This window comes from Manacus candei, unplaced genomic scaffold, assembly GCF_025592945.1.
Source record: "Manacus candei isolate 608988 ecotype Guabito, Panama unplaced genomic scaffold, ASM2559294v1 h1tg000128l, whole genome shotgun sequence".
Classification (NCBI taxonomy): domain Eukaryota; kingdom Metazoa; phylum Chordata; class Aves; order Passeriformes; family Pipridae; genus Manacus; species Manacus candei.
In genome coordinates, this window is record NW_026138176.1 from 145,131 (window position 1) to 172,424 (window position 27,294).

Below are 27,294 nucleotides of genomic sequence, written 5' to 3' on the forward strand. Positions count from 1 at the left end.
AGCCTGGAAGGGTCAGGAAGCCTCCCCTGCTCCTCCTGGCTCAGGATAAACGCTCCAGGTGGGAATTTGGGGGAGGTCACTGCAGGTTCCCCCCCCCCCCCTTTCCCGAGGCTCCCACAGGAACATAAAAAAAAAAAACCCTCAACCCCCTTTTTATTTCGGTGTTTTTTTGATTTTTTTTTTTAACCGTTTATATTTATATATATATATATATAAAAAAATTAAATATATATAATATATCGTGTTTAAGACTAAAAATATAGTACAGAATATTTAAAAAACAAAACGAAACCAAAAAAAAGTAAAAACGGAACGTAAAAAAAAAAATGGGAAGGTTGGGGAGGGGGGGGAGGTCAGAGAAATTGGGGAGGGGGGAGAGGGTCTGAACCAGCCCGTGCTGGGGGAGGGGGCCCCCCCGTTTTCAGCCCCTCCCCCCCCCCGGAAGGGGTTGGAATTTTGGGAATTTTGGAATTTAAAGCTTTCCCGGTGCCTGGGGGGGGAAGTTTGGGGGGGTGGGTGGGGAGGGATCCCCCCTTCCCGTGGGATATTGCTATTGGTGTGGGGGGGCAGCACCTGGAGAGGGACCCCCACCCTCAGAGCCGGGGGGGGGGGGGGTTGTTGGGATGGGGGGGGTCGATCAGGCACCTCGGGAATGGTCCTGGCTCAGCACCTTTCCAGGCTTTTCTGGCCTGGCCTGGCAGTACTTTTTTGGGGGGGGTGGGAGAGGGGGGGAAATCCTGGGAAAAGGGGGGGGGGGGGCGGGAGACCCTTCCCAGCCCCTCCCAGTGTCGTACCTGCTCCTGGTGGGACCCCCAAACTCTGAGATCCCAAATCCGGGGACCCCCAAACCCTGGGACCCCCAAACTCTGAGATGCCAAACCCTGAGATCCCAAATCCAGGGACCCCCAAACCCTGAGATCCCAAATCTGAGACCTCCAAACCCTGAGATCCCAAATCTGAGACCCCCAAACCTTGGGACCCCCAAATCTGGGGACCCCCAAACCTTGAGATCCCAAATTTGAGACCCCCCAAACCCTGGGACCCCCAAACCCTGAGATCCCAAATCTGAGACCCCCAAGCCCTGGGACCCCCAAGCCCTGAGATCCCAAATCTGGGGACCCCCAAATCCAGAAATCCCAAATCTGAGACCCCCAAACCCTGGGACCCCCCCCCACACCCCATAGTCCACCAGGTACACGTTGCCAGCCTGGGGGGACACGGGGGGGGGGTCACCGGGGCACCCCAAACACGTGGGGACACCCCCAAACCACGGGGACACCCCCAAACCGTGGGGACACGGGATCCATCCCACTGGGATCAGGATTTGGGGGGGCTGGATGGGAGGGGGGTGGTAAAATGTGTCCCCCCCATCCCCAGGACAGACAGACCCCCCCCCCCAGGGTGTGTGTGGGGGGGATGTTTCGTACCTAATCCTAAATCCTGATCCTAATCCACTTTGGGAATCGGGGCTGGGATAACCCGGGAATTCTTTGCCTTCCCTCCAAACTCATCCAGGATCCCCCACCTCGTCCCCCCACTCCTGGGGGGGGGGAAGACGTCGCTCCAGGCAGTGAATTCGGGGGTCCCGGTGTCTCCCAGTCCCTGGAGCTCCCGACCCCGACGGGGTTTGGATCCTCCCGGCTCCCAACGTTCCTTGGGAGCGCTCTGGGAATGCAGGCCGGGGGCTGGGCGGGCTCTGCCCCCCCTTTTTTCCCCTCTATTGTCTGTACATTCACAAAAGGGACCCCCCGCCCTGTCCCTGACCTTGGGGACGAGGTGACAGCCCGGAGAGGAGGGGGCTGGGTGGGATTCCCATCCCTGCCCTTCCCGTGGGAACGAGTGTGATGGGAATGGGTGTGCGTATGGAGGGCTCCAAATCCCCCAAACCCCCCATCCCGGTCCCCTGAGACCACCGGGACACCCCCCGGGAGCGGCTCAGAGCCCCAAATCCCCCCAAACACCCCCTGAGACCACCGGGACACCCCCGGGAGCGGCTCCGAGGGGGCTGTGGGGATAGGGAAGGGGAGGGGGCGGAGCCGGCCCGGGAGGGAGGGCTGGCCCCAAAAATCAAGGCACAGGGAATGGGAATGGCCGGGATGGGGCTTTTCCTGGCGGGAACAAGCCTGGTGTGTCCGTAGGGATTCACGGACACGGAGCCCCCCCGACCTCCATCCCGTGGGATTCCAGGGGGGTGCTGGGGAGAAGGATCCGGCCCTGTGGAGCTCGGGGGGGGGGGGCTGGAAAACTGGGAAGGGGAGGGGGGGAGCATGGGAATGGGGGGGGCACAGGGTGGGTCCTTCCTGCCCCCATCCCAACCCTCTCCCTCCTCCAGGAAGGTACCGGAAAAAAAAAAGAACGGAATGAGTGGAAGCTCCAAGACACTCGGGGGGGGGGGGGGGGGGGGGGGGTCGGGGGGGAGAAAAAACCCGGGCAGGAGGGTCGGGGATGAGCCCCTGAATATCAGGGGACAGTCGTGAGGTACCTGCAGGGTGGGACTATCCCCCTTCCCCCCACTCAACCCCCCCCCCCCCCCAAAAAAATTCCTGGGGGCCCCGCGGCCCTACACGTGCGTCTGCATCCGCTGCTGGAAGCGCTGCCCGTAGTCCGAGTGCTGGGAGGTGTAGGAGAACCTGGCGGCGCTGGCGAACTTCCCCATGGCCTCGTAGGCGTCGTAGGGCCCCCTGTCCAGGCCCGGGGGGGGGTTCCCGTAGCCCAGGCGGTACGTGGCGGCCGTGGTGGCGTAGCCGGGGCCGGCCGGGAAGGCGGCGGCGTGGCCGGCGTAGTTCTCGTAGGACAGTTGGCTGGCGGTGTCCCCGCCGGGGGCCGTGCCGGGAGCGGGGCCGGCGGGGCCCGGGGGGGCCTCGGAGCCGTATTCGGGGCCCCCCCGGGCGTAGGTGCTGAGCTGGGCGTAGCCGCTGGAGTGGGAGAGGCGGGAGGGAGGGCGGGCGTCGTAGCGCGCCGGGCCGGGCGCGCGGTAGTCGGCGTAGAGGACGGAGCGGGAGGACGGGCGGTCCTCGTGGGCACGGACGTTGTAGTAGCCGTTGGTGGGGTCCTGTTGGAGGGGAGCATTGAGGGGAGTGGGAATCAGGGAGTTGAGGGGTGTCCTGGTGGGGAGGGGCTCAAAGGGGGTCACCCAGGCCGTGGATGGACTTGATGGGATTGAGTCCATGAGTGGACTTGATGGGATTGAGTCCATGGATGGACTGGATGGGATTGAGTCCATGGAATTGATGGCATTGAGTCCATGGATGGACCTGATGGGGTTGAGTCCATGGAGGGATCTGATGGGACTGAATCCATGGATGGATCTGATGGGATTGAGTCCATGGACAGAATTGATGGGATTGAGTCCGTGGATGGACTCGATGGGACTGAGTGGGAGGGCCTGGGAGCTGCATCTCATAGAATCAATCATGCAATATCCTGATTGGAAGGGACCCACCAGGACCATCCATCCGACCCCTGGCCCTGCACAGACACCCCAACGATCCCACCCTGTCCCTCAGAGCGTTGTCCAAACCCTCCTGGAGCTCTGGCAGCCTTGGGGCCGTGCCCACTGCCCTGGGGAGCCTGGTCAGTGCCAACCACCCTCTGGGGGAAGAATTTTCCTGAGATCCATCCCACCCCTGCCCTGGCACAGCTCCAGCCCTTCCCTGGCTCCTGTCCCTGATCCCACCAGAGCAGGGACCGGAGCTGCCCCTCCTGAGGAAGCCGCAGCCCCCCGAGGTCTCCCCTTCCTCTCCAGGCTGAGCAGACCAAGCCACCCTCCTCCTCCTCCCAGCCTGGGGCAGAATTGGGACCTGCCCCTCTCCTTCTGCCCCCCCCAGGGCAGACCTTGAGCTCGTACTCCTCGCGGGTGTCGATGGTGTCGCAGCGAAGGTCCTGCTTCAAGTCCACGTCATCCTTGAACGACTGCGGGACAGGGGGGAGAATTGAGGGGTCACGGGACGGTCTGGGCTGGGAGGACCTTAAAGATCACCTCGTTCCACCCCCTGCCACGGGCAGGGACACCTCCCGTGGGCAGGGACACCTCCTGCCAGCCCAGGTTGCTCCAAGCCCCGTCCAGCCTGGCCTTGGACACTCCCGGGGATCCAGGGGCAGCCACAGCTCCTCTGGGCAACCCGTGCCATGCCCTCCCCACCCTCACTTCCTCCTCAAATCCCATCTACCCCTCCTTTCCCTCAGTCTGAGCCCACTCCCCCTTTGTCCAAGCTCTTGCCACGAGTCCCTCTCCGCGTCTCTCGCCGGCTCCCTCAGCTGGGAAGGCCGAGCTGGGAGGGATGAACTGAGCCCACTCAGGGGTGTGGGGTGGGCTCTGGGGGGGGTGCCCCTCACCGAGTAGATGGCCTTCATGACCCGGGTGGCCGTGGACACGCTGGCCGTGTCCTCCTCCCGGTCCGAGTGCAGCGTCAGCGGCTCCCGGTTCACCGTCTCCACCTTGATGTCCAGTTTCCGCAGGGTCACGTCCTTGCGGCCTGGGGGGACACGTGGCACCGGGCACGGAGGTGGCACCGGGGGCCACAACCTCCCTGGTGCCCTCTGACGTGGCTGGGGACCCCCAGGACCCCCCGGGACCCCCCACTCACTTCCTTTGCGGCGCCGGTAGAGGAAGCAGGCGAGCGCCACGAGGAAGGTGACGAGGAGGATGCTGGCGCCGATGGTGGCCCCCGCGATGATGCCCACGGGCAGGACCTCTGTGGGAGACAGGGGGGGTGTTCTCTGAGGGGCCAGGCCTCGCCAAAGCCGTGCCACACCCCAGAGGCCTCGCGGGGCTCTCCGGCAGTGGATTCGGGGGTCCCGGTGTCTCCCAGTCCCTGGAGCTCCCGATCCCGATGGGGTTTGGATCCTTGGGAGCGCTCTGGGAATGCGGGGCAGGGGCTGGGCGGGCTCTGCCCCCCCTTTTTTCCCCCCTATTGTCTGTACATTCACAAAAGGGACCCCCCCGCCCTGTCCCTGACCTTGGGGACGAGGTGACAGCCCGGAGAGGAGGGGTCTGGGTGGGATTCCCACCTCTGCCCTTCCCGTGGGAATGAGTGTGATGGGAATGGGTGTGATGGGAATGAGTGTGATGGGAATGAGTGTGATGGGAATGAGTGTGCGTATGGAGGGCTCCCAATCCCCCAAACCCCCCATCCTGGTCCCCTGAGACCACTGGGACACCCCCGGGAGCGGCTCCGAGCCCCAAATCCCCCAAACCCCCCATCCCGGTCCCCTGAGACCACCGGGACACCCCCTGGGAGCAGCCCCGAGGGGGCTGTGGGGATAGGGAAGGGGAGGAGGTGGAGCCGGCCCGGGAGGGAGGGCTGGCCCCAAAAATCAAGGCCCAGGGAATGGGAATGGCCGGGCTGGGGGTTTCCCAGCTCTTCCCCCGGCGCTCCCACCTCTCTCCTCCAGCTGGATGATGGCGGTGCCCGGCCCGAAGCTGTTCCAGGCCGTGCAGTTGTAGCGGGTCTGGAAGTCGGCGTCCATGACGTTGTTGATGGTGAGGGTGGACAGGACCCCGCTGCCCGTGTTCGTCCTCTCCACCGTGTACCTCTCCAGCGTGCCCGCCTCCAGGATGTTCTCCTTCCACGCCCACGCCTTGGGGAGGGGGTGGCAGAGGGGAGGGATGGGTGGGTGAGCCCCTGGAGGGCTCAGCAGCGCCCCCGGGACCCCCCCCCCTCGCCCCCGGGGTGCTGGTGGCACTCACGATGCGGTCTGGGGGCGGGGTGCTGCCGATGAAACACTCCACCTTGCCGCGGTCGCCGCGCACGGCGTACTGCACCGCCTCGCTCGAGATGATGGGGGGCCCTGCAGGGGGGGGAAAATGTGGGGAACAGCCCCCACCGGGGCCTGTCCTGCCCGGGAAGGTGCTCAGGGAGCGACCTGAGCTCGGGAACCTTCGGGGTGTTTTGCTCTGTCCCTCCGAGAAGGGGGGTGACGGAGCGGCTTTGGGGGGTTCCTGCTCCACCCACCACGGGGAGCTCGACCCAACAGCCCCCAGGAGGTGTGGGGGGGGGCACAAGGGGGGTGTCCCTGGTCCCGTGGGGGTCACTCACCGTTGACAAAGAGCGTGACCTCCCTCTCTCCCACCCCGATGCGGGGCACGATGGCTTTGCAGACGTACTGCCCCGCGTCCGCCTGCGTCACCGACTTGAGGTACAGCTGGTTGCTGTTGCTCAGGACCTGGGGTGCCAGCGGTAGGGGGGCATCAGGGAGGGGTCACGGGGCTCCCCGGGCCACCCCCCAGCAGCTCAGCTCGTGGGGCCCTACCATGTTGGACTCCTTCTTGGTCCAGGTGAGGGTCAGCGGGGGGTTGCCCGACCACACGCACGTCAGCGTCACGTCGGAGCCGATGTCGGTCACCGTGGGCTTGGGGTCCACCACGATGCGAGGGGGCGACTGGGGGAGAAGGGAGTGAGGGGCAGAGCCGAGCGGGGAGGGGGTGTCTGGGAGCGGGGAGGGGTCTGCCCCCACTCACAGTGCACGTCCACCAGCGTGCTGACGTTGGTGCTGCCGATGTCGTTGTGCACCTCGCAGGACACGGGCTCCGTGAAGAAGGTGTAGTCCACCTGCGTGTCGTACCTGTTCTCCTTGGCCTCCTCGATGATCACCCCCCCCTTGGCCCACCTGGGGGGGGGCACAGAGCCGAGGATGGGCACGATCGGAGGCCCTGTTTGACCCCTTCCCACCTCCTGGCACAGCCAGAACCCACCAGGTCCCATGAGGACCTTCAGGGGCCCTGTTTGATCCCTTCCCACCTCCTGGCACAGCCAGGACCCAGCAGGTCCCACAAGGACCTTCGGGGGCCCTGTTTGACCCCTTCCCACCTCCCTGCAGAGCCAGGACCCACCAGATCCTACAAGGACCTTCAGGGGCCCTGTTTGATCCCTTCCCACCTCCTGGCACAGCCAGGACCCACCAGGTCCCACGAGGACCTTCAGGGGCCCTGTTTGACCCCTTCCCACCTCCCGGCAGATCCAGGACCCACCAGGACCCATCAGGTCCCACGAGGACCTCCGGGGGCTGGGGGGACTCTCACCTGTAGCCTTTGATCTCGGGGTTGGCGGTGGCCAGGCAGGTGAACACGACCCTCTCCCCCTCCTGCACCGTCTGGGGCTGGATGGACAAGGTGACGGTCGGGGGATCTGCGGGGAGGGAGGACGGAGCTGCCACGGGCTCAGGGTGGCCCAGAAGGTGCCCAAAGCGCTGGTGATCCCTGTGGGCACCCAGCACCCCCGTCCCTGGTGGGTGCTCATGGTGGGCACCCCAAATCCCTTCCCAGTGTGGGTCCCCAGTGTCCCTGGCACCCGGGATTCCCCCTGGCACGGATACCCACCGTCCCTGGCCTGGGTACCCACCACCCCTGCCCGTCCCTCTCTGCATCCCTCCCTCCCTCGTGGCGCTTTGGCGAGGCCGGTGCGGCGGGGCCGAGCCTTCCCGCGGCAGCCACTGGAGGTCGGTGTTCAACAGCAGAGCTCCATATCCAACAGCAGAGCTCCATATCCAACACCGGAGCTCCATATCCACCACTGGAGGTCGGTGTTCAACAGCAGAGCTCCATATCCAACACCGGAGCTCCGTATTCACCACCGGAGGTCAGTGTTCACCACTGGAGCTCCATATCCATCACCAGACCTCCATATCCACCACCGGAGGTCAGTGTCCACCACCAGAGCTCCACATCCATCCCCAGAGCTCCACATCCATCCCCAGAGCTCCAAATCCACCACCGGAGCTCGTTGTCCACCCTGACTCCCAGCCCAGCCTCCTCCTCCCGCCTCCCTCAGCCGGGACCCAGCGAATCCCCCGCGGGCACATCCCCCGTCCCCCCCCGGAGCCCAAACCCCCCCAAAACTCCCCTTTGTCTCCCTCCTGGTGCCCCCCCCGCCCCCATCCCGACTCACGGTGGACGTTGAGCTTGACGAAGGTCTCCTTGCCGGCCGGGATGGCCTCGTTGGAGCTGCGGCAGGAGAAGACCCTGCCGATGTCCAGGTCGGTGGGGTTGATGGCCAGCAGGCTGGTGGTCGTCTCCCTCTTGCCGTCGGCCAGCACCTCCTGGGGGGGACATGGGACGGTCTCTGCCGGCTCTGGGGACGCCCCGAGGGGCGGACATGGGACAGGAGTGTCCCCGTACCGTGGTGGTGACGGCTCCATCCTGCTGGAGCCCGTCCCGGAACCACACGATGGTGGCGGCGGGTTTGGCGCTGCGGGCCCGGCACGTCAGGTTGTAGGGGGTCCCCGCCCGCAGCAGGATCTCGGGGGCTCCGTCGATCGTGGGGTCCTCGGGGGGGACTGTGGAGGGCACAGGGGACGCCGGGTGGGTGTGGGATTCCTGCCCACGGATCCCACCCCGCTCCAGGCGATGCTGGAAAATTGGGGGTGCTCCGATGGAGGGAGGGGGAGCAGGGGCAGGGGTGGGATCTGCTGGAAAATTGGGGGTGCTCCGATGGAGGGAGGGGGAGCAGGGGCAGGGGTGGGATCTGCTGGAAAATTGGGGGTGCTCCGATGGAGGGAGGGGGAGCAGGGGCAGGGGTGGGATCTACTGGAAAATTGGGGGTGCTCCGATGGAGGGGGGGGGAGCAGGGGCAGGGGTGGGATCGCCCGGGGAGCTGAGGGTTAATCCTCTCATGGAGCCAGAGCTGAAGTCTCGCTCCTGACCTGGAGAATCTCTAAATTCAAGAGTGGGAACAGACCCACAAGGATGGTGAGGGGACTCGGGGGGCTGTGGGGGACACAGGGGGGTGTGGGGGACACGGGATGGTGAGGGGACTTGGGGGGCTGTGGGGGACACAGGGTGTGGGGGACACAGGGGATGGTGAGGGGACTTGGGGGGCTGTGGGGGACACAGGGTGCAGTGAGGGAACCCAGGATGTGGTGAGGGGACCCAGGGTGTGGTGAGGGGACCCAGGATGCCCCCGGGGGACACGGGGTGCAATGAGGGGACACGGGATGCAGTGAGGGGACCCAGGATGTGGTGAGGGGACCCAGGATGTGGAAAGGGGACCCGGGATGCCCCCGGGGGGCCCAGGATGCAGTGAGGGGACCGGGGATGACCCCAGAGGACACGGGATGCAATGAGGGGACCCAGGATGCAATGAGGGGACCCAGGATGCCCCCGGGGGGACCCACGGGCGCCCTTACTGAGCACGGTGAGCCTGGCCCGGCGCGAGCGCAGCGCGGCCTCGGTGGCCTGGCACTCGTAGGCGGCGTCATCGGAGAGCTCGGCGTCGCTGATCTCCAGGTTGTACTGCCCCGAGTCCGCCGTGCCCACGATGCGGTACCGGGGCCAGGCTGGGGGGGCACAGAGGGTCACACGGGGAGGGGGACACCCCAACTCTCCAGGGCCCACCTGTGAGGGAACCCCCTGTTCGGGGGGAAGCAGCTCCTGCCCCTCTGGGGGTGGTTTGGGCGGTGCCAGGGGGGGCCTTGATGGTGCCCGGTGGCACCGGTGGGGATGGGGACAGTTAGTGGGGCCCTGGCGCTGTGGGATCCCTGGCACGTGTGGGATCCCTGGTGCTGTGGGATCCCTGGCACGTGTGGGATCCCTGGCGCTGTGGGATCCCTGGCACATGTGGGATCCCTGACACACATGGGATCCCTGGCACATGTGGGATCCCTGGCACTGTGGGATCCCTGGCACTGTGAGATCCCTGGCACACGTGGGATCTCTGGCACACGTGGGATCCCTGGCACGAGGGTGATCCCAGCTCCCCTCAGGATGCTCGGTGCCCGCAGGGACTGGAAGGAGCCGACACAGGGCACCATCCCAAAGCCGGGAATGCTGCACAGGGATCTGGGAACCAGGGTGGAGGGAAACCTCTGCCCCCTGTGGTGCCACCCCTGTCCCCTGCAGTGCCACCCTCTGCCCCCCGTGGCCCCTGACGGTGGCATTCCCGGCATTCCCAGACATTCCCGGCCCTGCCGGAGCCGCCACGGGTACCTTTGAGGCCCTGCCCCATGCCCAGGGCCAGCCCGTCCTTGGTCCATTGCACGATCCCGGAGTAGTTGAGGACGACGCAGGAGAGGACGATCCTCTGCCCCGCCACCACCGTCTGGTCCTCGGGCTCCTCCACGAACCGCGTCTGCACCACTGCGGGCAGTGCCAAGGGTTGGGATTGGGGTTGGGGCGCCGGGCACGCCGGCATTCCCTGCTCCATCATCCCCGGGAGCTTCCGAGGGGCTGCCGGGGGTGCGGGACCCCCAAACCAGGCCGGAGGTGCCCCCGAGCCCGTGTGGCAGCAGCAGCAGCAGCCCCGGGGATCGATCCCTGTGTCCCATCACGCGGCCCCGCGGGAATCGATCCCCGGGATGGGGACGGAGGGAGGGAGGGAGGGAGGGAGGGACGGGCTGTGCCCGACACGTGGGTGGTGGTGACGCCCCCGGGGCAGCGGGACCCCCGGGGGGGCACTGGGAGAGGGGCGTCGCCCCGGAGGAGCCGCTTCTCCCGGCGAAAAGCCCCCTTTTTTTTTTTTTCTGGAATATTCTAACGGCTCGTTGGAGCGGGAGAGAGGGAGGAACAAATCCCTTTGGGGGATAACGGAGCGGCTCAGGCCCCACACGGGCTCTGCCTGCCTGGCCTGGGTGGGCCTGGAATGGCATGGGATGGCATGGGATGGCATGGGATGGCATGGGATGGCATTCCCGGCACCCCGGCATCTCTGGGACCTCAGGATCCTCAGGGCAGGGCACCTCAGGATCCCTGGGATGGGGTGCCCAGGGATCTCTGGGATAGGACACCCCTGGATCAGGCACCCTGGAATTCCTAGGATCGGGTGCCCAGGTACATCCCCATATCCCTGGGACCTGTACCCCAGGATCCTCAGGATGTGGCACCTCAGGATCCCTGGGATGGGGTGCCCAGGGATCCCTGGGACAGGACACCCCCGGATCCCCGGGATGGGGCCCCCCAGCAGCAAAGGGGCCTCGTGCTCCGGGGACCTGCACCCCTCGATTTGGGGACAGTCCCCACCCCAGCCCAGCCGGGGGGGACCCGGTGCCACTCCCCCCTCCCCAGCCCACGCCTGCCAGCCCCGTGCCCCCCCCCGGGAGGGAGGGAAAACCGAGCAGGGATCCAGGGAAGGGGGAAGATAAAGGGAAGGAGCGATCCAGAGGCGGGGGATGGAGCAGGGATGGGGAGGGAAGGGGGGAAGGAATAAAAAGCGGAGCGGGAGATCAAAGAGGAAGGTGCCGGGAGAGAGGGAGGTGGGAGGGAAGATCAGAGCAGGGAAAGGGGGGGGGCGAGACAGGTGGGAGGAGGAGCAGGGAGAGCCGGGGAGGGGAGGGGGGGACCCGCAGCCCTCGGGGGTGGCACCGGGCTGGCACAGCGCCGGGCTGGGACGGCCCGGCGCGGGTATTTTTGGGCAGATAAAGGTGCCGACGGGCCGCCCGCTCCGCCGGCACTGCCAGGGATGCTCCCCCCGCTCCCCCCGGCTGCCGATCCCGGGTATCTCCTCGGGAAGGGCGGGATGAGGGCGAGGATGCCCGCGGTGCCCACGGGGCGCGCGACCCTCCCGTGCCCGCGTCCCCAGCCACCCAAACACCGCCCACCCGCGCCCCGGGGGTCTCCCCGGTGGGTGCCAAGCCCCCCCCCTTCCCCGTGCCAGCCGGGTGGGCGCCAGCGGTTTTTTGGAGCGCGGGACCCGCCGGCGCTCCAGGGCCACATCCCACCCTCCAAAAGCAGCGGGACGGGGGGGTTCGGGTGCCGCCCCCCGCCCCTGCGCCCCCCCCGGTGCCCGTCCTGCCGGGCCGAAGGGGCTGTTTAGTCTGGCGGGGCCGCGCCGGGTGCGGGGGAGGCAGAGCCGAGCGGCGCTGGCGGCGAGCGCTGAAAGGCTTTTCGTGTCGCGGGGCCCCCCCCGACACCGCGCCGGGGGCACGGCCGCGTCCCCGGGGCGGGGGGGGGGAGCGGGAAAGGAGAGCCAGCCCCCCGCCCCTCGTTGCTGCGTCCCCCGTCACCCTGCCCTGCTTGGCACGGTGCCACCCTTGCTATCCTGTCCCCCTTGGCACCGTGTCCCCCCCTTGCCACCATTGCTCCCTCACCACCGTGCCCCCCCTTGTCACCGTGTCCCCCCCCTTGTCACCGTGCCTCCCCTCGATGGGAACACGCCTGTGCCCCTGGGATGTTCCATGTTCCAGGGAACACACGTGTGCACATGGGAACCCATGGGATGTTCCAGGGAACATACATGTGTGCAGGAGAACACACCTGTGCCCCTGGGATGTTCCAGGGAACACACGTGTGCGCAGGAGAACACACCTGCACCCCTGGGATGTTCCATGTTCCAGAGAACACACGTGTGTGCAGGAGAACACGCCTGCACCCCTGGGATGCTCCATGTTCCAGGGAACACACGTATGTGCAAGAGAACACGCCTGCACCCCTGGGATGTTCCATGTTCCAGAGAACACACGTGTGTACAAGAGAACACGCCTGCACCCCCGGGATGTTCCATGTTCCAGGGAACACGCGTGTTCCCTGCAGGGCTTCCCGTGGCTCGGCGCGGCCCCCCCGTGCCCCCTCTCCCGGCTCCGCAGCCCCTTCCCGGGCTGTCTCCCTGTATTTATCCAGCGCGGGGCTGATTAAGCCCCGGGGCCGGAGCCGCGGCCCCTCCCTCTCCTCTCGCTATTAAACTCCGGGTTCAAAGAAAAGCTTTTTATTCGCGCTGACAGCTTTCAGATGGAGCCAAATCTCTCTCCGCGCTGGAGGATTTTTTTTCTTTCCTCCCCTTGGTTTTTTATTTTTTTTTTTTTTTTTTTTTTTTTTTAATTTTTTATTATTTTTTCTCTCCCTCCTCCCCCTTCCCTCTTCTCCTTTAAATTTAAGCCTTTCCCCCCCCTCTTTTTCCCTCTTCCCTCTTTCCAAGTTTCTATTTATACGGGGGGAAAAAATTAAAAAAAACCCAACAAAATAGGCAGGGAGGGGAAGGGAAAAAAAAAAAATAAAAATACCCTCTCTCTCTCTCTCTCTCTGCTGGTTTTATTCCGAGGGAGAGAGAAAAGAGGATTTGGCTTCCTTGGGGCCCTGCCCGGCGGAGCGGAAGGATGGGAGAGAAGGGCGGGATGAGGCCGGGTCCGGGTCCTGCAGACAGGGCAGGGCGCTGGCGCTGTCCCCGGAGCTGTCGCTGTCCCCGGAGCTGGCGCTGTCCCCGGAGCTGTCGCTGTCCCCAGCGCTGCCACCACCCCCGGGGCCACCCGTCACCCTGCAACAACCGCACGGAACAACCTCACGGAATAACCTCGTGGAATAATCTCACGGAATAACCTCACGAAATAACCTCGTGGAACAACCTCGTGGAATAACCTCACGAAATAACCTCGTGGAACAACCTCGTGGAATAACCTCGTGGAGCTGTCGGCGGCTCCGGGGGGGAAAAGCGAGGCCCGGGACGGGTGGGGGGTCCCGTCCCTCTCCGGGCGCTGCCGCGGCGCTGCCCGAGTGTCGCCGGCGGGATGTGCCGGCGCCGAGACGTGATGAGCCCTGGCACATCCAGCGCCCTCCCCCGCCGCTCCCGCCGCCGTCAGGGGCTATTTTGGGAGCCGCCGATTCGGGGCTTTCAGCGCTAAAACCCGGCCTGGGCTGCGGGGTGAGGGGGGGACACACACACGAGGCCGCTGAGCCCCCCCCCGTGTCCATCCCCGAGGGTACTGCCCCGGGGTTGGCAGCACAACCCGAGGGTCCTTAACTGGACCTTAATTGGACCCGTTGGGATGAGGAGCCTTAATTTTGGGATGCTCTGACCTCCCCAAACACCCCCCCCCCCCCCGGCACGGCGGGGATGCACCAGAGCAGCTCCCGGGCTGATGTTTCCCGGGAAGGTCCCTCTTGCCATCAACAATTCATGATCCTCCTTTTCCACGCCAACCCCGCGGTGACAGCGCCGGCCCCGGGGAGGGGCAGGGCCGGGAGCTCGGGAAGGAGCTCGGGAAGGAGCTCGGGAAGGAGCACGGGAAGGAGCTCGGGAAGAAGGAGCAGCTCCTGCTCCCGTTGGGAGTCACTCTGCCCTCTTCTATTCTATTCCCTCCTCTTTCCCCCTTGGCTTTGTGGCTCTGACAGGGATGGAAACGCTGGAGCAGCTCCGGGAGGAGGCCTGGGATCACGGAATCCTGGGATCATGGAATTCTGGGATCACCAAGCTGGGAAAAGGCCTCTGAGCCCATCGAGCCCGACCTTTGGTCACCGCCCTGTCAACCCCGGCCGGTCATTCCATGGAGGCTGGGATGGTGATCCCAGATTTCCAGTCATTCCATGAAGGCTGGGATGGTGATCCCAGATTTCCAGTCATTCCATGAAGGCTGGGATGGTGATCCCGGACTTCCAGTCATTCCATGAAGGCTGGGATGGTGATCCCAGATTTCCAGTCATTCCATGAAGGCTGGGATGGTGATCCCAGATTTCCAGTCATTCCATGAAGGCTGGGATGGTGATCCCAGATTTCCAGTCATTCCATGAAGGCTGGGATGGTGATCCCGGATTTCCAGTCTCTCCATGACCACCAGGATGGTGACCCCAGAGGTGCTGGATGCCGGGGTTCCATCCTGGTGGCATTTGGGGGTCCCGGCTCCGTGTCCCCCCCACTCCCAGCGGCCTCCTCACCGCAGAGCCACCGACCCCGTTTGGCCAAAACCTCTCTCCCATAATCCCTCCTGCATCGACATTAATTAAATATTACCAGCCTTTAATTCCTTATTAATTGAATCCTGCCGCCTGAATCCACGATCTGGGGGGAAATGGCCACGCCCCCACTGTGCCAGTTGTCCCTGTCCCCATCCCCGTGTGCCAGCAGCCCCAGAGACTGACTGTCCCCATCCCTGTCCCCATCCCTGCCATCCCAGCAGCCCCAGAGACTGGCTGTCCCCATCCCTGTCCCCATCCCTGTCCTCATCCCTGTCCCCATTCCTGTCCCCACCCCTGTCCCCATCCCCGTGTGCCAGCAACCTCACAGACTGGCTGTCCCCATCCCTGTCCCCATCCCTGCCATCCCAGCATCCTCAGTGACCTGTTGTCCCTGTCCCTGTCCTCATCTCTGTCCTCATCCCTGTCCCCATTCCTGTCCCTGTCCCCATCCCCATCCCTCTCCCCATCCCCATCCCTGTCCCTCTCCCCATCCCGTCCCCATCCCGTCCCCATCCCTGCCCCATCCCCATCCCTGCCCCATCCCTACCCCAATCCCATCCCCATCCCGTCTCCTCCGGACTCTCCTCCCCGGCCCCTCTCCCTGCTCCTCCCTGGCCCGGCAGCAACGGAAAGTATTTCACCACCATCACATGATGCCAACGCATGGCTGGCAAATTCCCAGTGCCCGGGCCCCGGGAGGCACCGGGATGGGGCCACATCCAGCCTGGACACCCCCCTCCATCCCGGGGGTGTCACTTGGCCCCTCAGAGCGTCCCCAAGTGCCACCGGGACCGGGGTTGTTTTAACCCGAACCCTCCTCCCGAGAGGGAAATCCGAGGGTGGGGGGCACAGGAGCCCCCCCAAACCCGCCCCTGGATCTCCCCACGGCCGTGTCCGGGTTCCCCCGGGGTTGGGGACACCGGGGTGTCCCCGGGGGTGCTGGGGGGGCCCGCTCCCCGCTCCTCTCCCCCCCTCTCTCTCCTCTCCCCGCTCCCGGAGCCGGTGGAAGCGAAGCTCTCCGGGGAAAGGATGCTCCAGTTATTTTCTCATTTTTTAAAAGGCAAAATTATAAAAACAAATGAGGAGGAGATTGGTTCCCCTCCCCCGGCTCCGCCGCCTCTCCTCACCCCCCCAAAACCCCGCTCTGGGCACTGCCCCTCCCCAAAAACAACTCCCCGGGCCCGGGCCGGGGTCACCTCGGCTGTGCCACCCCCGGGGAGGTGGGATGGGGGGGCACCCGGAGCAGGGGGGTCCATCCCTTCCGTGGGATCCACAGGGACTCTGGAGCTCCATCCCGGTGCCACTGGGATGTGGGATTGGTGCCCACTGGCACCGGGGGGGGGGGTCTCCATCCCTTCCATGGCACGCGAATGTGGGAGGGGTGACCCATCCCCACCTTGGCACAGCCAGTCCTGCCCTGGGCACCTCCAGGGCTGGGCACTCCAAACCCCCCTGGGCAGCCCCTGCCAAGGCCTCACCACCCTTTCCAGGGGGAAATTCCTCCTGGTGTCCAACCTGACCCTCCCCTGGCACAGCTTGAGGCCGTTCCCCCTCCTCCTGTCCCTCGTTCCTTGACACTTTGTTCCCCTGACCCCCCCCGGCTCCCCCCTTCTGTCAGGTCCACCCCCTCCGACGCCAACATTCCCATTCCCATTCCCAGCTCATCCCCCAATTTTCCACCTGAGCAGCCAGGTCGTGGTCGGGGTGAAGAACACACGAGGCGGGGACGACACAAACCCATTTTCAATTAAAACCCGGCCGGGAAGGGCCATAAAACACCCGGGGAGTGAAGGGCTGGAATTGGGTTCTGGTTTGGCTTCCCCAGGAGCCTGAAATATTCCCTACCCAGTAATAATAATAGTAGTAGTAATAATAATAATAATAATAATAATAATAATAATAATAATAATAATAATAATAATAATAATATTTAAAAAAAACGAACTCCCAACACATAAATCCCCCCCCCTCATAATTATGGGACTTTCAGAGATGTGAAAGTGCCAATAAAACATAAACTGGCAGCAAATAAATGAGCTGCCAATGGGTTTGGGGGGGGGAAGCGAAACAGGGGGGTGGGACCCCCCCCCGGGGACACTGGTGGGAGCTCCGGGAATGTCCCCAGGGAGCTCAGGGAATGTCCCCAAGGAGCTCAGGGAATGTCCCCAGGGACGCCCGAGGGAGTCCGGGCAGGGGGAGGGAACCTTAGACCCCAAAAACTCCCCCCCGGGGAGGGGTCTGAGGGCCCTGTGATGGGAAGGGGGGGTCTGGGGGAGGGTCTTTGTCCCGGTCCCACCCCCCCAGGGCCGGGGAAGGCCCCCGGGATGCCCCAAATCGGTGGAATCGCGGCCCCTTTTGTGCTGAAAGGGGGCAGCGAGGCAGAAACACAAAAGGGCTCCGCGGGGCCCCGGCGGGGCTGGGGTGGGGGCACGGGGGGCTGAGGGGGGCACAAGGGGCTGTGGGGGGCACGGGGGGCTTGTGGGGAGCAATGGGGGCTGAGGGGGGCTCGGGGGGCTGAGGGGGGCACGGGGGGCTGGAGGGGGGCACAGGGGGCTCCTCCTCCCCCCCCTCCTGCCCCCCCCCAACGCTGCCAAACAAAGGCCTGGACTGCAGATGTTTGGGGGGTGCAGATGTTTGGGACGCTCCAGATGTTGCTCCTGCCTGGGATTCCCGGGGTCTCCCGCTCACACCCCCACACCCCCCCCCCAAATAACCCCCCTCTCTGGGGTTCTGCCCGGCCCGGGGGTGCCCACCCAGCACATCCTAACCCCTCATCCCACATCCCCAGCTCGGAACCCCCCCAAAAACCCACCAGAGCCCCCCCAAAATCGACCAGAGCCCCCCAAAAAACCAGAGCCCCCCCCCAGCCTGAGCCCCCCCCCCCGGCAGGAGCTGGCACAGCCTCTCCCCCCTTGTTATTCCCTCTTCATTCCTTGGGCTGTCGGAATTCTGGAGCAGCCGCTGTTTATTGGCTCGAGTTTAATTAATTTGTGTAATATCCCTGGTAGGAACAATGTCTAATTAAGACTTTTGTTTGTGTGTTGCACGCGGTGGGGGGGGGGGAGGGGGGGTGGGAGAGAAGATTTTTCTTTGGGAAAAGGGCGGGGGGGGGGGGGGGGAGAAGGAAAATAAAAATCCCAAATCGTTAATGAGGGGGAGGATAAAAAAAAAAACCCCAAAAACAAGACTATGGAAAGAGCTCTGGCATCCTTCCCCCCTCCCCGAGCTGCTGGTGAGCGCCCTCGTTACAGATGCCTTAATGAGACATCGCCTAATAATGGGATTATTGGTCCTGAAGCCCGGGACAAGCAGCTGGGGGAAACAGGGAGGCTCCAATTCCAGCCTTCCGCGAGCCCGGGGATGAGGGAGAGGAGCAGCCCCGGCCCCGGCTGCTTCCAGAGGGGACGGGATGGACCCGCCGTGCCTCGGTTTCCCCGCGGATACCGGGCTGGGCTGAGCCGTCCCTGCAGGGACAGGGAGCGCCCGAGCCTCAGCTTCCCGAGGAAAGGAGGGTTTTTAAGGAGAGGAGGGCGAATTCCACACTAATTCCACACTTTCCGTGGAGTTGGCAGCTCGTTTCCATATTTCCATCCCCTGGCAAACAGGATTTCGTAAAAAAAAATAAACCCTCCTAATCCGGGAGGAAACGGGTTCGGAGGGGGGGGGGGGGGCTTCAAACTGGTGTCCCCCTCCGGCTGCTGGGACCACCCCGAGCTCGGGGGGACCCCTCGTTGTCCCCCCAATCCCGGGCTCTCCCTTCCCCCTCCGCTTCCCAAGGCAGAACGCGGCAGGAATTTTGGCTCCTTCCTGCCCGGCCATCGCCCAAACGCGGAGCTGGAGGGGTGGGAGGGGGTGGGAGCCCCCCGAGAGCCGCCCCCCTCACCCCCTTTTGGCCCCCCCCCCGAGCAGATTTAGGATTTGGGGGTGACCCTTCCTTGGAAAGCCACCCTCTGGAAGTTCGATCCCGAACAGCGGCCGGGTCACCCCAAAGCGGGGACTGGGGGGTCCCTTCTCTCAATGGGGGGGGTCTGCGCTCACGGGGGACCCCCCCAGAGCGGGGTGCCCTCGTTTTTGGGGGCGCGGAGCCCTCCCTCCCCGGCGGGTCCCGCTGAGGAGGAGCAGCCCCGGCTCTCCCGCTCCCCGTCCTGCGGTCGGAGCCCAGCAATGATCCCACACGCCTGGAATTTGAGGAATTTCCTGCCAAGGCTCCCTCTGGAAAGACGAGGGGAGAGAAAGAAAACGCAGAGCTTTTAACCCTCCGTTCCCCGCCAGGGGCCGGGGGGGGCGGGTGTTCGATTTTGGGGACTTGTTCTGGGCGCTCCCCAAATTTTTTGGGGGGATCGGGGGCAGCGGGAGAGCCCGGGATCGCCCGTGTCGGTGGGGAAAGCGAAGCGCTCCGTGCCTCAGTTTCCCAGGGGAGCTTCTCCCACCCCCTCCCTGAGCCTCCCTGAGCCCCCCCGGCCCATCACGAGCCCCCCCAGCCCATCACGAGCCCCCCCGGCCCCCCCCGGGGCCACACGACGGAGCTTTGCCCGCCCCAAACCCCGTCTGGCAGCGGCGGCGGGCGGGAAATCCCCCTTTTCCACTGGAAATTTAACTCGAATCCACTTGGAAGGGCTTTTAAAAATATATTTATATATATATATTAATTAAACCCCATCAAAAACGGGGAAAGGGAGGAAGCGAGAAGGGTCCTGGAAGCGGCTCCCCGGGCCGTTCCCGACCCCGGGATATTCCCAAGGCCGGGATGTTCCCGAGGCCGGGATGTTCCCATTCCCAGCCCCGCGCTGCTCCCCTGCCCTGCCGGGAGGGACGGGATGGGTGTCCCGCCCCCGGGCACGGGGGGGGTACACACAACCTGTGAGCCCCCCGGGCATGGGGGGCAACCCGCGTGCCCCCCAACCCCGCCGCGTTTTCCCCGGGGAGACCCCCCAAGGATGAGGCCTCATCCTTCCTCCCTCCCGCTCCTCTGCCTCTCCCCCCCTTTGCACACCCACGTGCCCGGGAGGGGGGTCCTTCACCCCCCCTTTGCACACCCACGTGCCCGGGAGGGGGGTCCTTCACCCCCCCTTTGCACACCCACGTGCCCGGGAGGGGGGTCCTTCATCCCCCCCCCCCCTCGCACACCCACAAACCCTTCCCCGTTCCCTCTTTCCCCCCCCCTCGCCGTTCCCATGGCAACCCCTCCAAGGCGCGCACAACCCGCTCTCCGATTGGAAATAAAAGTTGTTTTTTCCCCTCCCCTCCTCCTTTACTCCACTCTTTCGCTTCTCCTCTCCCTCTCCTCCAGCCCCCCCCCCCCCTTATTTTGATTTCCATTTGGATCATAATCCGCCCGTTGCCATGGCAGCGCTGGCAGCCCTTTATGTCCCAGCCCTTGCAGAAAAAGGCCTCTCTCTCCCTCTCTCTCCCTCTCTCTCCCTCTCTCTCCCTCTCTCCCTCTCTCTCCCTCTCTCTCCCTCTCTCAATCTCTCTCTCTCTCTCTCTCTCCCCTTCTTTTTTTTCCCTTCCCTGCGCCTTCCCTTCCCTTCCCCAAGCGGGTTTCGCTCCTTAAATCCCTCCTTCCCTGCCATCCCTCCATCCCCTCGCGCGGCACCGGGGCCTGGCGTCACCGACTGCGCCGGGAGGAGGAGGAGGAGGAGGAGGAGGAGGAGGAGGAAGGAGGGGGGGGTTGGTGGAAAAGGAGCTGCTTTCCCAGCTCCCGGCCCCGCTGGATGCACCCCGGAGAACTCCAGCCTGCAATCCGGATCACGGCTTTTTTTTTTTTGTTGTTGTTTTTTTTTCCCAGACCATCCCTTTTTTTATTTTTTTTTTCCCCCCAAAACGCTCTTTTGGCTCCTGGTCGTGCCTCCCCCTGGGGGGGCCGGGGCCTGGGGGGGCTTCTTCACTCCTGGGGGGGCTTCTTCACTCCTGGGGGGGTTCTTGTGCCCCGGAGGGTGCCAGGGGGGCTCCTCGCCCACCCCTGGGCTGGGACTGGGGGGCTTCTCCCCGGGCATCCTCCCCGTGGGTTGGTACCCAGGGGGGCCTCTCGGAGCATCCTCCGTGTGGGCTGGTCCTGGGGGGCTCCTCAACCCCTTGGGCTGGTACTGGGGGGCTCCTCTTGGATCATCCTCCATGTGGGCTGGTCCTGGGGGGCTCCTCTCGGAGCATCCTCCGTGTGGGCTGGTCCTGGGGGGCTCCTCAACCCCTTGGGCTGGTCCTGGGGGGCTCCTCAACCCCTTGGGCTGGTACTGGGGGGCTCCTCACCCCTGGGCTGGTACTGGGGGGCTTCTCACCCCATAGGCTGGTCCTGGGGGGCTCCTTGCTCCTGGGCTGATCCTGGGGGGCTCCTCACCCCATAGGCTGGTCCTGGGGGGCTCTTCACCCCCTGGGCTGGTCCTGGGGGGCTCCTCAACCCATGAACTGGTACTGGGGGGCTCCTCTTGGATCATCCTCCATGTGGGCTGGTCCTGGGGGGCTCCTCAACCCCATGAACTGGTCCTGGGGGCTCCTTGCCCCCTGGGCTGGTCCTGGGGGGCTTCTCACCCCATAGGCTGGTCCTGGGGGGCTCCTTGCTCCTGGGCTGATACTGGGGGGCTCCTCACCCCCTGGGCTGGTCCTGGGGGCTCCTCAACCCCTTGGGCTGGTCCTGGGGGGCTCCTCACCCCATAGGCTGATCCTGGGGGGCTCCTTGCCCCTTAGGCTGGTACTGGGGGGCTCCTTACCCCCTGGGCTGGTACTGGGGGGCTCCTCACCCCGTGGGATGATCCTGGGGGGCTCTTCACCCCCTGGGCTGATCCCCGGGGGGCTCCTCACCCCCTGGGCTGGTTCCCAGCGCTGCCCACTCGCCCCTGCAGAGGGTGAGGGCCGAGGGAAGTGCCCGTGGCCGCCCCTGGCAGCGCCGGGACGGTCCCTCCGTGTCTCCCACTCGCCTCCTCCTCCTCCTCCTCCTCCTCCTCCTCCCGCGCCCGTGCCCGCTCCTGGCTGGGAGCAGGAGGTTATGAAAATGAGCCTCGTGCCCAGGAGACTGTAATTATCTGCTAAGTGTGAAAGCTGGAGTGATTAATTAAGAGATAATAAAAAGAAAAGGAGGCTAGAGAGGGAATAACGGATGCTTTGATGATAAAACCTGAGGTAAGGCGAGCAATTAGGGGAATCTTTATGGGGAGTTAGCTCTAATCCCGGCGTCGCCCACGCGGCAGGGGGGCCCCGGGATGCAGGGACGGCCCCGGGATGGACCCACGGACGCCGTGGATCCCCGGGATGGGTTTGCACCCCGGCGAGCCGGGCAGCAGGATCCAGGTAGGATCTAGGCCAGGAGGAAAGCTGGAAAGCTGGGATTAAACCAGTCCTGAGTGAAAGGATGGGGATACAACCAGTGCCACTGGGCTCTGGGAGGTGGGAGAGAGATGCCCCACGACCCCCGGGGTCACCTCCCTGGTGTCACCTGGGGGTGTTTGGGATGCCAGAGGTGCCTGGATGGCTCCAGGCCCTGCAGGGAACAGGGAGAAGCTTCTGGGGGCTCCCTGACGGAGAAACAGGCCCTGGCACCCCGGGGGTGATTCAGCCCTGGCACAGGATGCCCGGGCAAGTCCCGGCACGGCCCCGTGGCTGCCGTGGCAGGGCCCTTCCTGCCGGCCCCAAAAAGCTCCTGGACCCCGGCCCCAGCTCCTGGGAGGGGGCTGCCACGTGTCCCTCGCTCCCCCACGGAAAACTGGAGGGTGGGAAAGGGATGGAACCCACCCTGGAGGAGGGAAAAGCATCGGAAAATCCCCCCTTGAAGCCACGAGCGCCGGTTCCGGTCGCCAAAATGGTTTCTCCAAGGGTGACTCCGGGGCTGCAGGGACCTGTCACGGCTCTGCCCCTCCCACCCAGGGGTTTTGGGGGTCCTGGGGGCTGTGGGGTTCCTGCTGGGGGGGGGGACACGGGGGTGGCTGGCACAGGGAACAGGGAAAAGCACAGGGGACAGGGAAAGGCACAGGGAACAGGGAAAGGCACAGGGAAGAGGGAAAGGCACAGGGAAGAGGGAAAGGCACAGGGAAAAACACAGGGAAGAGGGAAAGGCACAGGGAACAGGGAAAAGGACAGGGAAGAGGGAAAGGCACAGGGAACAGGGAAAGGCACAGGGAAGAGGGAAAAGCCGCCACGGACACGGTGAGGTCAGGCCGGAGCCAGAGATGGAGTCAAAACAGAGGCAGGGATGGATCAATTCACCCCAGAGAGCAGCTCCAGAGCGAGGGCTCCACGTGCACCGCGGGGTCATCCCGGGCAAGAGCCCGCAGGGAGCCCGGGGAGCCCCCCTGGATCGGGAAAATTCCGGGGCCACCGACACGGCCAAAGGTCCCCGAACCCCCCCCGGGCAGAGCACGACCCCAAACCACCCCTGGCTCCAGCACAGCCCCCGGGCCTGGGGAGGGGTTGAGGGCTGCTGTCCTCCCTCCCTGAGCCCCCAGGGGCTCTTCTTACCCTGCAGCAGCCCACGGGCATCCCAGACCCCATCCTGGCATCCCAGACCCCCTCCTGGCATCCCAGATCCCATCCAGGCATCCCAAACCCCGTCCAGGCACCCCAAACCCCGTCCAGGCACCCCAAACCCCATCCAGGCACCCCAAACCCCGTCCAGGCACCCCAAACCCCATCCTGGTATCCCAAATCCCATCCAGGCATCCCAGACCCCATCCTGGCATCCCAAATCCTGTCCTGGCACCCCAAACCCTGTCCTGGCATCCCAAACCCCATCCAGGCATCCCAAACCCCGTCCAGGCACCCCAAACCCCCTCCTGGCACCCCAAACTGGCCCCGTGGGGAGCCCGGATGGTGCCGGCGGGAGGCTGGGCAGGTGCCCGCTGCCATTCCCGGCATCTCTTGGGCTCTGCTGAGACCAGCAGGACCTTCCTTCGCCTCCTTCCCCCTCCGGGAGTCACTGAGAGCATCAACAGCCTGGCCCGGGGCCAGCCAGGGTGGCCTCGTGCCCTGGCACCGTCCCTCCCGTGCCAGCGCCGGGTCTGGGGTCACGGGGCCACATCCCTCCCTCCCAGATCCAGCCCAGATCCAGCCCAGCCCCATCCCAGATCCAGCCCTCCTGCTCCAGCCCCGTCCCTCCCACCCCAGCAGGAAATTTGGGGTCATGGGGCCACATCCCTCCATCCCAGATCCAGCCCAGATCCAGCCCAGCCCCATCCCAGATCCAGCCCTCCTGCTCCAGCCCCGTCCCTCCCACCCCAGCAGGAAATTTGGGGTCATGGGGCCACATCCCTCCATCCCAGATCCATCCCAACCCCATCCCAGATCCATCCCAGCCCCATTCCAGCCCCATCTCAGCTCTATCCCAGATCCATCCCAGCTCCATCCCTCCTGCTCCAGCAGGAAATTCGGGGTCAAGGAGCCACATCCCTCCATCCCAGCCCCATCCCAGCCCCATCCCAGCCCCATCCCAGCCCCATTCCAGCCCCATCCCAGCTCCATCCCCGCTCTATCCCAGCCCCATCCCAGCTCCATCCCAGCCCCATCCCAGCCCTCCCTCAGACATCACCAGCACAGGGACCAGCCCTGACCTCGAACCCCCCGGTGCCACCTCGTCTCCCACACCGGTGCCACCTCGTCTCCCACACCGGTGCCACCTCGTCCCCCACACCACCCCAGCTCCCACGGGACGTGCAGCGAGTTTGCCGGGTCTCAGAGCCACGCTGGGGTGGCCCAGGAGCCTCAGGGGACTGGCACAAACCCCCCCTGACCCCCCCCCGGGACGAGTCCCCATCGGCCCCCACCTCTCCTCTGCTGCTTCAGTTTTTGCAGCTTTGGGAAAAGAAAGTGGGGGGGGGGGGGGATAAAAAATAAAAACAACACCAAAAACCAGCACAGAGAGAAAAAGAATCGCCCAGAAAATGAATAAATATTTCAATTTGAGGCGCAATCACGGCGAGTGATTGAAACGGGGGGAAGAATAATGGGTTTCATTTAGATAAGATACAGAAAATTATTTAGTGAGAAATGAAGAGTGATGAAACCCATTCAACATCTTTGTGTGCAAGGACATGAATGGCACCAACCAACCACCCCCCCTCCAGACCCACCAGCACGGCCCCGGCTCGACGGAGAAGGAACCCAAAAGTCACCCCCCAACACCTTCCAGGGGGAAGGAACCCCAAATTTTGCCCCCCTCCCACAGCGGCGGGAACCCCCCCGGCACCTCGGTTTGGAGGCCACGGAGAAACTTGGAGGGTGGGAGGGACCGGGGGGGTCACCGGTTTGTCACCCAGGGGTGCGACCCCCCCCCCCTCCTCATCCCGAGGGATCCATCCGGGCGGATCCAGGGAAGCGCCGGGGCCCCTCCGGCCGCCGGGATCCACATGGCACCGGGGCGGGAGAGCGGCAGCTTTTGTTCCCGGGAGGGCAGAGGAGCCCCCGGCGCTTCCCCCAGCCCAGCGCGGGGAGAGGGGGGGGTCCAAGCCCTGCCCCCCCGGCCCCTAAGAGGCTTTGCACGCTCCTTTTTAACCCCCCGAGCCGACTCGATTTTTTTTTTATGGGTTTTTTTTCTTCCCCCCCCCCCCCTCCCGCCTTCCTCTTGGCATCTTAGCAACGCCGCCCCCTTAATTAAAAATTAGATTGGATTTTTGCAGCTCGGGAAGGAGCCCGGAGGCCGCGCAGGGGCCGCCCGGGCGGGCGCGGGGCAGTGCCCGGCTCGGACCCCGCAAACTGCTGCGGGGGGGGCACGGAAGGCCCTGGGGAGGAGGGGGGACAGCGGGGCCGGACCCCCCCCCCCGCTCCTCTCCCTCCTCGTGACCTTGGCAGAGCCATTCCCGGCGCCTCAGTTGCCCCGGGAGGGCACCGGGGGGGTCGCGCAGGGACGTGGGAAGGGGGGCATCGGGTTGTGCCCCCCCCTCCTTCCCCCTCTTTCCGGCTGGGAGCCCTTGGGGGGGGGAATGTGGGGGGGAAAAAGGGGGCCCGCGCTCCCCACGGTGCCTCTTCCGAGAGCCGGGGGTCCCGGTTGTCCCCCCCCCACCCCGGAGATGTCCCTTCCACTCCCCGCAGATGGACGGACGGACGGACGGACGGACAGCAGCCCCCTCCTCGCTTCCCGCCATGGCCAGGCCGGGTCCCCCCATCGCCCTCGCCCCCCACGGTGGGTGCCCAGGGCCGAGGCCCCGCTGCCGGGCACCCTCCGATCCCGGGGTGTCCCCCCCGGACCCCCAACCCCCCGACTCTGCGGCCTGGGAACCCCGCGGGACCGGGATGGGGGGCCCGAGATCCGGATCGGAGCCGGGGGGGGAGATAAAACCTTGACCCCAGAGCGGAGTATCCGACAGGACAGACCCGGGGGAACAGACCGGCCCCGGGGGGGGGGGGGAGAGAACCGGCCCCGATCCCATCGGGACCCCCCGGGCCGGGAGGGGGGACCACGAGGAGCAGCCCCGGGGGCAGCGCGGCCGGGCGGGAGCCCCTCCGGGGTGGCACTAACGGGGGGAAGGGGACCCCAAACCCCCCGGGATCGCCCCCAGAGGAGCGATCCGCCGGTTCCGGGGGTCTGATCCCTCCGGTTCCCGGGGTCTGATCCCTCCGGTTCCCGGGGAACGATCCCTCCAGCTCCCCGGGTCTGATCACTCCAGCTCTTGGGGCCGATCCCTCCGGCTCCCGGGATCCGATCCCTCCGGTTCCCGGGGTCTGAGCCCTCCGGTTCCCGGGATTGATTCCTCCGGTTCCCGGGATCCGATCCCTCCGTCTCCCCGGGTCTGATCCCTCCTGCTCTTGGGGCCGATCCCTCCGGCTCCCGGGATCCGCTCCCGGCCGGATCCGCGCTCATCCCGGCGGGGCCGGGCGGGACCGAGCCGAGCTGGGCTGGAGCGCTGCCCGAGGAGTTGGGAATCGCGCTCCGGGCGGCCCCGCGTTGCCGCCGCCCGGTCCCCGGTCCCCGATCCCCGGTCCCCGACCCTCGATCCCCGCTCCCCGACCCTCGATCCCCGGTCCCCAGCACCCGGTGCCCGCTCCCCGGTGCGCGATGCCCGGCGGTGCCCGGCGGTGCCCGGCGCTCCGGAACCCGCCGCCCCATCCCCGCTCCCTCCCCGACGCTCCGCGCCCCCTCCCCGGTGCCCGGTGCCCGGTGCCCGGTGCCCACCTTGCCCGCGGGTCCCGGCGAGAGTCAGCAGGCAGAGGAGGAGGAGGAGGAGGCTCCGCATGCTCCCGTCCCGTGCCGGCCGCGCTCCGGGCAGGGCCCGCGGGGGGTGGTCGCCGCCCCGCTCGGCCCCTCGCCCCGGTACCGGCACCGGCACGGCTAAAGCATGGCCCGGGCCGGGCCGGGGCCGGGCAGGGGCCGGGAAGGGCCACGAGCTCCGCCGGCTCCGCTCCGAGCCGAGCCCCGAGAGCGCCGCGGGAGGGGAGGGGCGGGAGGGGGGCGGGACGGGAGGGAGGGAGGGAGGGAGGGAGGGGAGGGGGGTGAGGGAGGGGAAGGGGGTGAGAAGGGTGGGGGGTGAGGGAGGGCTCTGCGTGTGCGGGGGGAGGGAGGGAGGGAGGGGAAGGGGGTGAGGGAGGGCTCTGCGTGTGCGGGGGGGAGGGAGGGGAGGGAGGGAGGGGACGTGTCATGCGTGGGGTTGTGCGGGCGTGCGTGTGTGGTGGGTGTGTGCACGTGTGTGTGTGTGTGTTGGGGTGTGGACATACGTGTTGGGGTGTGCACAAGCGTGTTGGGGTGTGCACATGCGTGTTGGTGTGTGCACACGTGTGTGTGGGGC

The 27,294-nt window shown here is 65.5% G+C and overlaps 1 protein-coding gene across 1 annotated transcript; it reads right to left on the reverse strand.

The window, feature by feature from the left end:
• Positions 1 to 228: 228 nt before the first annotated feature.
• KIRREL1 (kirre like nephrin family adhesion molecule 1) lies at positions 229 to 26,918 on the reverse strand. Its single transcript, XM_051771134.1, has 16 exons — positions 26,685 to 26,918; positions 9,923 to 10,072; positions 9,124 to 9,273; positions 8,117 to 8,274; positions 7,887 to 8,037; positions 7,022 to 7,127; positions 6,458 to 6,609; positions 6,253 to 6,377; positions 6,039 to 6,165; positions 5,690 to 5,790; positions 5,382 to 5,580; positions 4,587 to 4,694; positions 4,336 to 4,475; positions 3,835 to 3,912; positions 1,035 to 3,052; positions 229 to 987 (listed from the first exon to the last, which is right to left on the reverse strand). The coding sequence occupies exons 1-15, from the start codon at positions 26,743 to 26,745 to the stop codon at positions 2,561 to 2,563; spliced, it is 2,298 nt and encodes a 765-aa protein (XP_051627094.1). The 5' UTR covers positions 26,746 to 26,918; the 3' UTR covers positions 229 to 987; positions 1,035 to 2,560.
• Positions 26,919 to 27,294: the final 376 nt, after the last annotated feature.

What these genes read in the sequence shown, in the direction of transcription:
- KIRREL1 (XM_051771134.1), bottom strand. Translation starts at nt 26,745, where the DNA reads ATGCGGAGCCTCCTCCTCCTCCTCCTCTGCCTGCTGACTCTCGCCGGG. An exon ending in ATGGAGCCGTCACCACCACG is followed by an intron (nt 8,038 to 8,116) that starts GTACGGGGACAC and finishes TGTCCCCCCCAG; the next exon opens with GAGGTGCTGGCCGACGGCAA. An exon ending in CTACCGGCGCCGCAAAGGAA is followed by an intron (nt 4,476 to 4,586) that starts GTGAGTGGGGGG and finishes GTGTCCCCCCAG; the next exon opens with GCCGCAAGGACGTGACCCTG.